This window comes from Melozone crissalis, unplaced genomic scaffold (assembly GCF_028551555.1).
Source record: "Melozone crissalis strain CALT ecotype California unplaced genomic scaffold, PUWL_Pcris_2 ptg000027l_1, whole genome shotgun sequence".
Lineage (NCBI taxonomy): Eukaryota > Metazoa > Chordata > Aves > Passeriformes > Passerellidae > Melozone > Melozone crissalis.
The window spans coordinates 66,172,482-66,185,633 of NW_026535805.1; the positions used below are offsets into that span (position 1 = coordinate 66,172,482).

Below are 13,152 nucleotides of genomic sequence, written 5' to 3' on the forward strand. Positions count from 1 at the left end.
CAAGAACTGAAATTATTTTCATGACTTTTAGTATTTAGGATACAGTTAGGCTACTATTTTTCTTTCTAAATGGGAGTTGCTTGAAGACTTTTTCTAAGTAGCCATTGGAATGCATAATATTTATATACACGACAATATGGTTCTTCTTTAGTCCATTTTTCCCAGTCCTCTCTGATGTTTTGTCATGTTACGATAGAAGAAAGCCATAAAATCTTTTAATTTACTGACCTCTTATTCTCTGTGTAGTAATTCATATGGCACTTTCTTTCATCTTTTCTCTGACTTTCCTTACTTCATTTCCTTCATAAGTTTTTAAACAGATCATTTGCCACTTTCCCAAGATGCTGCTCTTTAAGGCCTATTTAGGCCTTTAGACATAGTGAAAGGTAAAGCTTCCAAATGAACATTGCCCAATAAGGCCCAATAAGTGAATTTCAACATTGTAATGTGTTTTATTTCTGCTTATCATGACATTGTAACTTAGATAATGCAGTAATTTGACTTAACGTTTGTTCATCCTATCTGTGAACGTGAATTCAGCATCACCTTTGTGGCTCTGAGCTGCAACTTTCAGCCAAAGCTGACGTTACCTAAATTTGTTGGAAACCACTTACACATGTAAAGCCTTGCAATTTAGACATCATCAGAACATGGACTATTATTTGCATTAAACTTCTTTAACCATAAAATATTAAAAAGTATACATATTCAGTGAACTATACTTAATGATGTCTTAGTCTCCAAGATGCCAATTTTCGAAAAGTTATATGGAATGAGCTACTGCCTTTGTCATGTAGTCATCATTGTATGTGGTCATAAAGGGACATTTTGAGGTAGTGTTGTTTAAATATTTCATGACTTTGGAATTTTTCTTTCTTTGTTTACATTCCAGGAAGTAAATGACCCAGTCCTTTTTCATAAAAGTATTCCGTAATATATGCAAGAGGTTTTTAAATTTGAGAAGATATTCAAAATGGTAGTCACACCCATTGCAAACTATGTATTTTTTATTTAAATAACAGAATACTATTTTTAGTTGCAGTTTTCATCATTTTGATTGCTTTCTAAAGTCATGAGTGGAAAAATTAGTTGTTAAAGAGATTAATTTTTTAAATGATCATGTAGTAATGAATGTACAATTCTGTACTTTTTAACCTTTATTTCTTTACATATGAGAGTATCGTTTTCAGAGTTATTCTGTGAAAAGTTGACTGTTATAACATTAATGAAATTGTTTCCATTGCTTTGTTTATAAGGAGAGAAGTTCAGTTGCATGCATGTATTCTTTAGATACTGACACAACTTTGCTTTCCAATTATCAACAGATGTAGATTGGTTTTAGAATATCCACAAAGTATCTTCCGTTTTTTCTATGATATAACTCATAGTGTTATCAGATTTATGATGATCAAAACTACTATAATTCACATATTTTGAATTTAAAACTAGCATTCTTTCCTGTTTTAAAGTTTTCAAAAGCAATTACAAAATGTCATAGTAAGATAAGGTGTGCTATCCTTAGCATTAAAGGACTGAAAAGCTTTCAGCAGACAGATATGTTAGAATAATTAGTGGTTTCCTTTAAAACCCAGCACTAAGCCTTACATCTTTCTGCCACACCTCCTTCTCACTTCCCTTCCAATGTTTCTTTGAACTGTCCCTGATGCAATTCACCTAAGACATCAAATCTCTTTTTTAGCTGCTCTTCTAAAGAATAGTTCAGAAATAGACTTCAAATATAAAGAAAACCAAGGGGGTTAGTTTAGATAGAGTAAAAGGTAGATATTCCCCAGTATGACTGATCATATACAGCCAAGATGTTGGATTTGTCTCATTCTTGAAAAAGGCACTGTGTCACTGAGGCTTTGGTATTTTCAGGTTCATAACCTCTGGCAAAAAGAGCGATGCAGAATTAATGTTGTATCAGACAATGCACTGTCCAGTTTCTCTCTCTATATCACTGGTCTGGTACATAATTAATGCTTTGACTTCAACCTGATTAATGCTGAACTTAAGTATTTTCTAAATTAATATTAACAGGCCAGTTTTAGGCTTGTTTCCTTAGTCTCTTTGAAACAGCTGCACCATTTACTTCATGTGCTAGTATTTCTTATGGCCAGGGAACAGATCAAGGCATTAATCACAAAGACATCTTTATCTTCCCTCTTAAATTTGCATCCCTCTAGTCTTCTGTTTGGTAGCTGCTTTTTTTTGTTGTTTTTTTGGTTTTTTTCCTTTTTATAACCTTAAAGTAGATTCCATTATTGTACAAATAGACTTCTCTACTTTGAAAACCCACTAATATTAAACCAGTTTATGAAACCAATGACTTTTTATTCAATTGATGATTGTCAAACTAGTGAGTATTACCTGTATTCAGTACTGTATTATGTTGAGTTCTAATTTGGCTCTGAGTTTAGAGTTCTGGGATTTGGAATACATCCATTAATTTTCAAAATATCTCTCTATATATATTTAAATTTCTTTAAATTATGTACACATTCCCTTAATTTCTTGATCTTTGTTATTTGTTTCTGTAACTTTATTAAGATTCTTCTCAATGGATTTGAGCCTTTAGCTCTGTGTTGTCTAGCTTTATCACATATTTTACTCTTAGTTCAGCCTTCAGCTACAAGAGTGGCTCTGCTATATCACTAATACTTCTCTTGTTCTTGTACTTCACCTTTCTGTGGCTTCCAGTTCCTGCAGTGTTCTCTGCTCTACTTTCCCTTCCATTTTTCATTTGCTGATTTCTTCATGCATGGTTATCTCCTCATTAGAAAAAACTGTTCAACAGTCTCATGTGTGGATTCATCACAAATTTTTTTTAATTACAATTTTCACATTCATATGAAAACCCATGTTCTCAAAAAGTAAGTTCTCTGTTCCTTCTGTTCCTTCACCCTTCCATTTAAACAATTCTTTGTTTATTGGTAATGTGAAAGGTCAGTTACTACAGGCCTTTTAACCAATGATGATATTCTGTTTGTTCATTTGCAAGAGTAGGTAAATCTGAATAGATGTGGAGAAGTTCATTGATGGAATGAGTGGAGTAAGGAGTCTCTGAGATGTGGTAACTATCTTATTTTTAGTGTAACAGTCTGAAGGTGTGAAAAAATGGGTTTTGACTATAAAAGCATAAATCAAGCATATAATTGTCAAGAAAGGTTTCAACCAAAGGCCAATGTTGAACAAAAAGAAAAAAAACAAAAACAAAAACAAAAACAAAACAGTATGCCAATACTGAATTACTTGGAGCTAGACATTAAGAAAGTTATCTTAGCAGCCAGGGGGATACACTGTGAAATAACCTTCCCAGATGACTAATGGGGTAAAAAGAGAAGTGGCAGAAAAAGCAGTTTATTGTCTGGGCACATACCAGACTCTGACCTAGTCTTGGAGAATGTGCTGCATTCAGTTATGAGCTGCTGGTCTCACCTGTATGGAGACCTTGCATTACTAGACCATGCTTCAGGTCCTAGCCAGTGTCTGTTGCCTTTTACCTGTTCATACTGTTTATCTTTCAGGAGGACACTGATGCAGATAAGATGGTTTTACTCAGTTCATATCTTCTCTAAACTTGAGAGCTCTCCCTGATGCAGAAGATTCTCATTGTTTTATCTCCCCTCTCTCTCTCTCTGTCCCAGGTATCTATCTGATCTAGTTGTTTCTTTCTAACCCTCCAGCCCACAATATCTCTTTGCAGCATTATCATCTCATCCTTCATCTTATGAAGTCCAAGGCTGATCATACTGCTGTTATATAATCTTTTTTCTTGTTTTGGACTTCTTCAGTAGTATGCTTCACCTTCTTTAGAAGAGTTTCTCTTGCTCCCTGTTCAAGCCATTGGCTCTATCTATGCTGATAAATTAGTCTTTGCTAATTTATGCCTATGTGATTTGGCACTGGAACCTGGACTCTCATTTGGAGACATCAAGTTCAATAACATGGAAAGGAGCCATTCACTGACATAAATGTAACTCTTACTTCCAAGTCTCTGCTGATCTGTGTACAACCACATATTAGAAATTGCATTCCATCATTCTGTATGTAACCTGTTAGATTAATATTCATCTTCTGTTTTCTTTGGTAATACTTGAGATCCTTGAATTCTATTGCTGGGCTATGTCTGTAATCACCTTTACATTTATATTTTGGGTGTCTCACTGAAAAGTCTTCCATATTCAGCCCTCTATTTTTCTGCTAAGGTTTCCCAGCTAACTGTTCTTTGTTGCTTTTAATTTACTAGATAATATTTTCTGCAAATAATTTCTATTTCTCCTTTACTCAGATATTCTTTTGTTAACTAATTGCGAATTCAAGATAAAAATTGCCAAATAGAATCTTAAACTTCATCTTGGCAACCACTGCAGAGCTCATGTGTTCTTCAACTTGAATTTCTTTAGAAGTTCTTACTTTCACTATAGGAGCAATGAGACCTGTAGATGTTCTCTGGGTACCACTTTAAAGATCAACCTTTTCTTTCTGCCTCTGCTTTTGTCTATGTTTTCGTCCTATTATGATTCAATTGTTGCAACATCCTTTCCTCTGACCTTTGCAAATTCAATATTTCTTTGCTCTCATCTAGATTCAGTTCTTGCTTCAAAGGTAATTTCCTGCCCTATCATTTTGTCCATCTTTTACATTCCCCCACTGGCTCTCATGTTAAATATGTCTTTGAGCTCAGACAGAACCTCTGACAGATCTAGCTTTCATCTCAATCTTGTTAGTATCACAGATTTAACTTAGTGGTTCACCTACCTACTTCAAAGTTGAACTTTAAGCATTTCTCTGCCTGCCTTTAGTCATCATCAGGGCCCAATGCTGCTGCATTTCTCAAGTCAGAAATTTAGATTCTCCTTCTCATTTGTCCTGCAAAGAGCCAGTGTTACCTTTTAGTTTTTACATCTAGCTCTGTCAGTTGAGGAACACAGCAAATGCTGACATACCTGTAAGATAATACTCTTGTAATTTACTGCCTCATCTCATTTCTCATATTGCTCATCCACCAATAAATCTTTCTCTTCAGCCCTTTATTTTACTAAACTCTGATCTAAGAGTTGCTCTGTCAGTCCTAGGCTAAACTGACTTGTTTGTGTGCCAGTGCAGCTCCTTACAACACACTGATCCATATGTTGACAAGTAGGCCTTACCAGGAGGTCACATTCTCGGAGAAATGGGAGTCCCTATTAGGTGTACTCCATGCTGGCACTCCCCTAGCTGGATACAGGCTAGTCAGTGTGTGTTGAGAAGTCTGCTCTGTCTGGCCTGACCATCAGATGATGCTGACAGTGTGAGTTCCATTAGTATCCAGCTGGGTTTTGATTACAGCTGTTCCAGTCCAAACTCCCTACAATTACAAATTTTCGCACTGCTTTTATACTTTCAGGTAACTTTATTTCAAAAGTCTCTTTGAAGTTTTTCACCAAATTGCAGAATGGATAAGATTGAAAAAGGCTCCTAGATATCATCTAGTCCAACCCCCTTGCTCAAGCAGGATTGGGTTCATATCTTTTGAATACCTCCAAAGATGAAAACTCTATCATCTCTCTAGGAAATCTGTTCAGTCACCCTTAGGGTAAAAAAGTGTTTCCTGATGTTCAGTCAGCACTTCCTGTGTTTCAGTACATGCCCATTGCCTGTGTCACTGGGCATCACTGGCAAGAGCCTGACTCCACCCTGTTTTTACTGTCCCTTCAGATATCTATAGACACTGGGCTCTCTCAGCCCTTCTGCATAGGAGAGATGCCCCAATGGCAGCTTCCATGTGGCCCTTTGCTGGATTGTCTCCTGCATACCTATGTTTCTCTTGTACTGAGAAGCTCAGAACTAGACTGCACTGCAGGTGTGGCCATGCCAGTGCTGAGTAAAGGAGATCACCTCCCCTGATCTGTTGTCAGTACTTTGCCTAATGCAGCTTATTGATATAGTTTGCCTTCTTTGCATAGGCTCATCTATAGCTGTTGAATTAAGCTAATGGTTGTATTCCACTCTAACGTGTTTGGTTGGGGCCTGATAATAGTCTTCCTTTTTAACATCCTTCAGGCATGTAACCAATAAATGTATACACACAGTTTTTACACTCACAGTGGTATCTTAGCAGGTGATGGTGTTTAGACCATTTTCTAAGGTTGACATTAAAATTTCCTGTTAAGTCTTCATTGTTAATGGCACCAACTACTGTTTTTTACTCAGATTTCCAGATTTCCTGGGCCCAGCAATTGACATAGTTCTTTATCCTACTTTGGATTCTTTCCTAACTCTGATTATAAACTCAGTACTAACCCTTTCCAAGAAAAAGCCCATAATGAGTAAAGAACTAATATTTGTCTGTTCACTGTTAGTAACATCTCTCATATTAAACCTATAAGAAATACCTGATCCTCTGAACACTGTACTAGTATACTAAACCTTTCTGATACTTGATATGTTTGTTTTCAAAAGCACAGATTTTTGCATCTGCCCAATCTGTTAGTTGTTTTCCATCATTAGGTCTGTTTGTTGGTTTTATCTTACTTCTGCACAAACAGGGTCCACGTGGTTGCTTAGTTTTCTCGGCCTCCATTTAAGCAATAAGAATTCTATTACAGCTTGGACAGCTGACCCCAGCTGGGTAAAGGGATGTCCCACAGGGTCATACTCAGTATATAAACCTGGGGGAAAGCTGCCTAGGGGGCCACTGCTTGGGAACAGGCTGAGCATAATTTGGTTAGTGGTGAGCAATTGCCATTCTTTGCATTGCCTGCTTATCTTGGGTTTTATTTCTCTCTCTTCTTGTTATTTTCCTTTCCCTTACATTTTAATTTAAAAATATTGTTTTATTTAGATTTTTTTAATGTTCTTATCCCAACCCATGAGTCCATGAGTTTTCTTACTTTTAGCCCTCCAGTTCTCTTTCACATCCCACTAAGGGGGCAGAGAGTGAAATTACTGACAAATTACACTCAAATTACTGACAATTAGCAAAATTTGCAAAGTGGGTGCTTAGCAATCTCATCACTAATCTCAAGTACATGAAACTTGTTTCAGTTTTATTGCTGTGTCCATGGCCAAAAGCAGCACATCTTCTACAAGATATTCAGCATCAGGCTGATGGCTGGGGGATATATGCATCTATGCCAGTAAAATTAAATTTGGGGCCCACAGCTGAACTGTGTTCCAACTATTCTGTGCTCCAACTTGGAGCTGGGTTTTGAAAGTATCATAAGCTTAAGCCAAAATTATTACAAATGCCTTCTCCAAAATCCAGTCTTGTAAACAGCCTATGGCTTTACTAATATTTTATAAGCTCTCATTAGAATGTGAAACTAGTAGCTACTATAGCTACTAGTAAATTAAACAGTGTGAAGGCATGGGCCCAAGCACTGTAACTCATTTACTTCTGTGGTTGTGTTGTTAGAAACTGCCTTGACATTATTCTCACCTTGCACTTTCCCAAATAATTCCAAGATGTTGTTTAATTGTTATTCCACTATAGGAACCAGTAGGCAGTTTGCATTTGGCTGATCTCTCTGGTCAGTGTTTATAGTATGTATATGGCCAGTCTGTGCCAGCTGGTCTTGTAGTCAAAAACTGGCACTCTTAACTGAGTCACAGAAGAGTGGGCAATGTATCTGTTCCACAGCAACTTCATAGAAAATGCTTTTATTACGCGGTAAATGTGCCATAATTAAAAATAGTTTTGTTGCTCTTTCATTCACTCTGGGTCTGTAATGTAGCACACCCAAGAGGCCATAAATTCACTCTACTTTAAACCCACCAAGTCTTTTATCTGTAGCAGGGGTCCTTCACAAAATCTGCAGATCATTATGGTATGTAAAGATAAATGAACTGGAAAGATATTGTGGTCAGAGAAGTTTGTCATCAAGCACATGCCATACCTGTGTATGCTGGAGTATTGAATATATATGCTGGCTACTGTACTAATTTGCCTTCAACCAAAATTTCTATATTTTCTGTTTTGACCACTGTGTTTGTGGAAGTGTGTATTCAAACAGCAATAACAAATAAGGATTTTCCACAATGTAGTTTGTTTTTCTTGTAGTATGCATACTCATGAATCTCAATGATCTTAGTATCATATGCTGTATGTAGCACTGTAGCACCATCTTGTGTGAGCTGCAAATGTCGTTTCTGTCTACGCATTCAGGGATCTTCATGTGGAATATAACAATTTTATTTAAAACCCTTCTGTGTAAAACTGAAATTGGGAAATGAGAACACAGAATAGATCCTCCTTATAATCTATGTGGTGGATTTTGTAACAGTGCATTCATTTAAGGTACCTTATTATTAGGATGATCCATATAAATATGAGATGCTGAACTGTTGAGGCAAGAAATATGCATTCTGTCTGCATTGTGCTACAAAACTACAAAATTGAAATCTTTATGAGAAACAAAATGAATCAAAACTATAGTATGAGAAAAGGCTGCTAGGGAAAATTAAGTAGGAATGGCTATGGAAGAGCTGATAGGAATAAAGCTGAAAAATGCTTTTAAATGATTGCAGGTAGCTAATGGGGCAAGGACATAGAACTGGGTGTTTATATTCAGCTGTAGTGCTTTGAGTTTTCTCTGTGTTTGGAAAGATGCACGTGTATAGGGACAAAAAATGAGAAACACATAAAACAGTTTTGTTCATATGACAGAGCAAACAATAATTGGAGGCATGGTTGTGGTGCATTGAATGCACTCCTACCCTTTGATATCTCACATATGGATGTTTTTCCACCTTTTCAAGCTCTAATTTATGTCGTGTTTCCTTTCATTTTTCCTCCTGCTTTTACAGAGCCAATTTCAGAATACTCAGCAGTTTGTATAAGAGGAATTATAGTCTTAGTGCAGGTTCAGCCATGGAGGTGGTAACTATTGGTTACTTACATTGCTGTGAGTCCAGCATATCATAGTGGTCTTGACAGCTCTTTTTCTTTTTGAGAATAAGATCTCACCTCACTTTTAGCACTTTCAGTCTTTTCTTTTGCTCTGTCAAACATCTACTTTTTCCATATATATTTTGGGCAGTTTTAAATATATAGTATCTCCAATTCTCTTTGAATGATTATTCATTTACATGATAGAAGCACATAGATTTAAGAACTCAAAGCATAGGAAATTTTTGTCTTCATTGTAGCATATAAATGCACTTAACCCATGTGTGCTACCTGAATATTGCACAGGGGTAAAACACACCCCTTCTTCCTTTTTATATGGAACTGAGTCATAACTGTTTTCATGCCACAGCACCTAAAGAGTCCTGGGCCACAGTATTTTCTGACTATTCTTCAGTTAGTGCTAGGAGTAAAAAGTTGATGTTCTACTTCATACTTTTTCTATGATTTTCTCAATCAAAATATCTAGCTTCAAACTAAACTGTGCATGAGAGCACATCATATCATCCCAACTGCATCAAATGCTTGAATTCTTGGAGGAAAATTGTGTAATTGCTGAATATTTGGTCTGTCACTGTCATGGTTTCAGATGTGACAGTAAAAGATATGTTTAGAAAAGCTGCAATATGCCTTTTTGATAGGAGTAACTGGTGGAAATATGGACCTGATAAATTTGGTTTTATTTTCACAGTAAAAGAAACAGTGTTGTATGACTTTCAGTCATGACTGTAGATATCAGGAGAGAGATACTGAGTGATCAAGAAAGATGGCACTTGACTTCTCTGCAATCAAATCTCTCCCAGCTCATGGCTAAATAATTTTCTATTAGTCTTTGGTGATTGCTAAAAATGCAGATCATGAAGAGAAAGCACTCACCTGTAGAATGAACATATATATGGACAGATGTGGGGGGAAAAAAACCCTGTGCTCTTTGTGCATACATTTATGGTCCATTGTTCTTCTCTGTCCTCTTTGGCTACAGTTTGTGTTTGTGAACCTTAGGGAAAAAAATTTTTCCTCTTCCTTTTGAAATGATAAAAGCAACCAGAAGAAAACAAATCTGTGGGAACCAGTTGCTGAAGCCAGTCTGCAAAAAAACAACAAAAAAAAGTTGTATCAATGCTTCTCTCACCACGCTTTCTAGCTCTCTGTTGGCAGTGTATAAACTAGTGAGAGGTTGGGTTTCCCCTTTTGCAGCAGTTTTGACAGCAAGAAGGTGCAGCTAACTCTAAAAGCCTTTAATCTAGCATGCTTGAGCATTTATGCAGCCATCATGTCCATATGAGCAATACACCCTGAAATCTCTCTATCTGACTGTGTAAACATTACTTCCTCTTAACTAATCTTCCATTGCACCTTCCATTTTTCACTTTTAGGTTCACTCATGTGAGAGATTTAAGTGTTTTCTAAATCAACATTAATCTAAAGCAACTACCTCCTATATCTCAGACAGTTAAAGGAATTGAGAGAAAACATTTATTGTTAAATTGAAGATACTCAGATTTAAAGTTCAGTGGTACTAAACATTGGCTAAATGATAAATATTGGCTGAAATTTTCTACAGGAGTGGATAATAGTATGCAAGATTTTGATAGTTTTTAAATTAGTTTAGAAGCCTCATGGCATGATTCCAACCCCAGCTGAGAACTGAAAGAGTTATGTAAGAGACTGGTGCAAGGAGAATAAAAGCCATTTGTATATGTGGTCAAAAATACCCCTATACTAACCAAGTCACTTCCAGTATATCAAACATAATCAGTTCTTTCCACTGGCACATTTTGTGTGTTCTGTTTAACATCTGAGATACACCAAAATCCCAGGCACTGCAAAACCTATGGAACAAGAAGGTGAGTGCTATGATTATTTTGTATTTTGCCATCCTATATCCTGAGTTTTGATTAAAAAATCAAATTTTCTCCTTTGAGTTTTGCCGTTTCCATGAAGAAGCTGTCACAGAGAACACAAACGAAAACTCAAACCTGGGCAGTGGCTCTGATAGCAGCCATTCAGGAAACATTTGTGCTTTCCTCAACACACCACCTTTGTTCCCACTTTCTCTGACCATATGAGGCATACAGAAAACCAGCTGATCTTTACTTTGTATAGAGTATTATTTTATTAAATAGACTGCACTGATAGGCTGAAATTAAAATTTCACTTACCTAAGATTATTGTGGAAACAGAGGGGATTTTTCATCAGTGGTTTATATGTCCATATAGATGATTTTAGTATTTTTGTCATCCTTTTCTATTGTCATCTAAGAATATTCTATTTAAGAACTTATTGTGTGTGCTGACACTAGGAATTTCCTTTTAGTAATTTCCTTTTTATTTAATTTCTTTTATTTCAGATGACTCTGGGAGTGATCCAGTTGAAGTGACAGCACTTTATTCATTTGAAGGACAACAGCCAGGTGACTTGACTTTCAAAGCTGGAGACAGAATCACAGTGACAACTAAAACAAATTCCCAGTTTGATTGGTGGGAAGGAACAGTAGGAGGAAGAACTGGCATCTTTCCAGCCAATTATGTTGCCATAAGTAACAACTAAATTTGTACAGAATAAAATGTTGAGGCAGTAATATATTTACACTGAAAAATATATTTTAACTTTTCAGATTTTATTAAAATGAGATTTTAGATCAATACTATTCTAACAAAAAAAGATTAAATGCTTTGTATGAGCATAACTTTCCCCTACATTTATTTCTTAAGTAAACAGTAGGTGATAGTCAATTTGTGAGAGTTTTATTTTTGAGCAAGTTGCCCTAAAAAGTTACCCAATTTCTGTATAGTTTAAATTCTGTCTTGCTATATGGATTAATTTTTTACATGAGGGAAAAATTGGAAACAGTTTAGAATTAGATATGCTGAAAAAAAAAATTTATTTCTATTAAATTGTAATTTATGGTCTCTTTCCTTAATAAATGCTCTTAAATTTGCTTCAAACCATGTCTGAGTTCTTTACTTAGTAAATACAGGTGTTTTTCCACAGGTATGGCAGTTAAAAGCAATTTCCTACTTGGTTTTAAAAATCACACTAGATATTGCAGTTTTTTAGTAATTAATTTAGGTCTGGTCTGTGATTTTTCTTATTGTTAGGCACACAAAGACCTTTTTGAAAACAACTCTGTGACAGTTAAGCAGTTCACCTTCTCTGATAATTTGTCTTATATTTCCCTCACCTTTTGGAGAATTTAAGCACTTCTGAAAGTTTGTTTGGTAAAATGCATGAATAGTCCCTCAGAAAACACAGAGGCTTATCCTTGATTCCTGTAGGAACTTGTTCCACAGATCTCTCTCTCCACAAGATAGAAAAATTTCTTGTTCACAGGTGAGCCTAAATTCTTCCTGCTTCTTCCAATTAAAAACTTTTTGAATGTTTAATCTTTAAGAAAAGAGCAACATAAAGTAAACTACAGAGTAAATAGAGTATATTTATAATATAGGGAAGACATTTCTGTAGGATAGATGTGATAGCAATGTATAGCACTACACTATGTATCTCGTACTATGAGAGTATGATTCTCAGATTTGAAATTTGTTTTGACTATATTTGTAAATCAACTTCATTTTAAGATACAGATGCTGCCTTTAAAGTTGATGTAACAAATCAGAGCAGAGGTGAGAATGAGACTAAGATTTTTAGAATCAATTTAGTTCCTTTCCCAGTGCTGAATCTGCTGGATTTGCCTGTATTTGGAGTTGATGCCAAGATGATCATTATGCTCCATTGGTCTCAGCTTTTCCCCACTTGAAAATGTCCTTGTTTCCTCTATGAGGGCCCGAAATTTAGTATGTGTGCCCTTTCCAGCAACCAAGTTATAGTTGCTCTGTTATGATCCACTAAACTATCAGGTAATCTTTACCTTTAAGCTATCCCATCAGAATGGTAATGCTAAGCCTAGTGTAGATGAAGACTTTGCATTATTTACTTTTACTCATTGGCAAAAGTTTTTGGATTTCTTTCAGACTGGACCAAAATACATTTTGATAAACTCAAAATGACACTGAAGAGACTGAAACCATAACCAAATGTGTTTACAACCTTTCAGTGAAAATCTTTTACATGCTTTGCCTCATAATTTAGAAAAAATCTGTCTTCAAATAGATACCACCACCATAGAGATCCATACTGCTTGCACATATTTTTCAGTAAATATTTTCCAGCTAGTGGGGAAGAGTTACACAGCCTCATATAGCTGCAGTGAAAATATATACTGCCAATATATGCCCTTAGAAGGACTGATGTAGCATCTGCT

At 35.9% G+C, this 13,152-nt stretch overlaps 1 protein-coding gene across 3 annotated transcripts in view; it reads left to right on the forward strand.

The window, feature by feature from the left end:
* Positions 1-11,814, forward strand: part of SH3YL1 (SH3 and SYLF domain containing 1) — a 45,179-nt gene extending 33,365 nt beyond the window's left edge. For all 3 annotated transcript variants that reach the window (XM_054279930.1, XM_054279933.1, XM_054279934.1), the window contains one exon: positions 11,242-11,814. In XM_054279930.1, the coding sequence (XP_054135905.1) occupies positions 11,242-11,441 (200 nt within the window). In that variant the 3' untranslated portion in view covers positions 11,442-11,814. The remainder of the gene's footprint in view (positions 1-11,241) is intronic.
* The last annotated feature ends 1,338 nt before the right edge of the window (positions 11,815-13,152 follow it).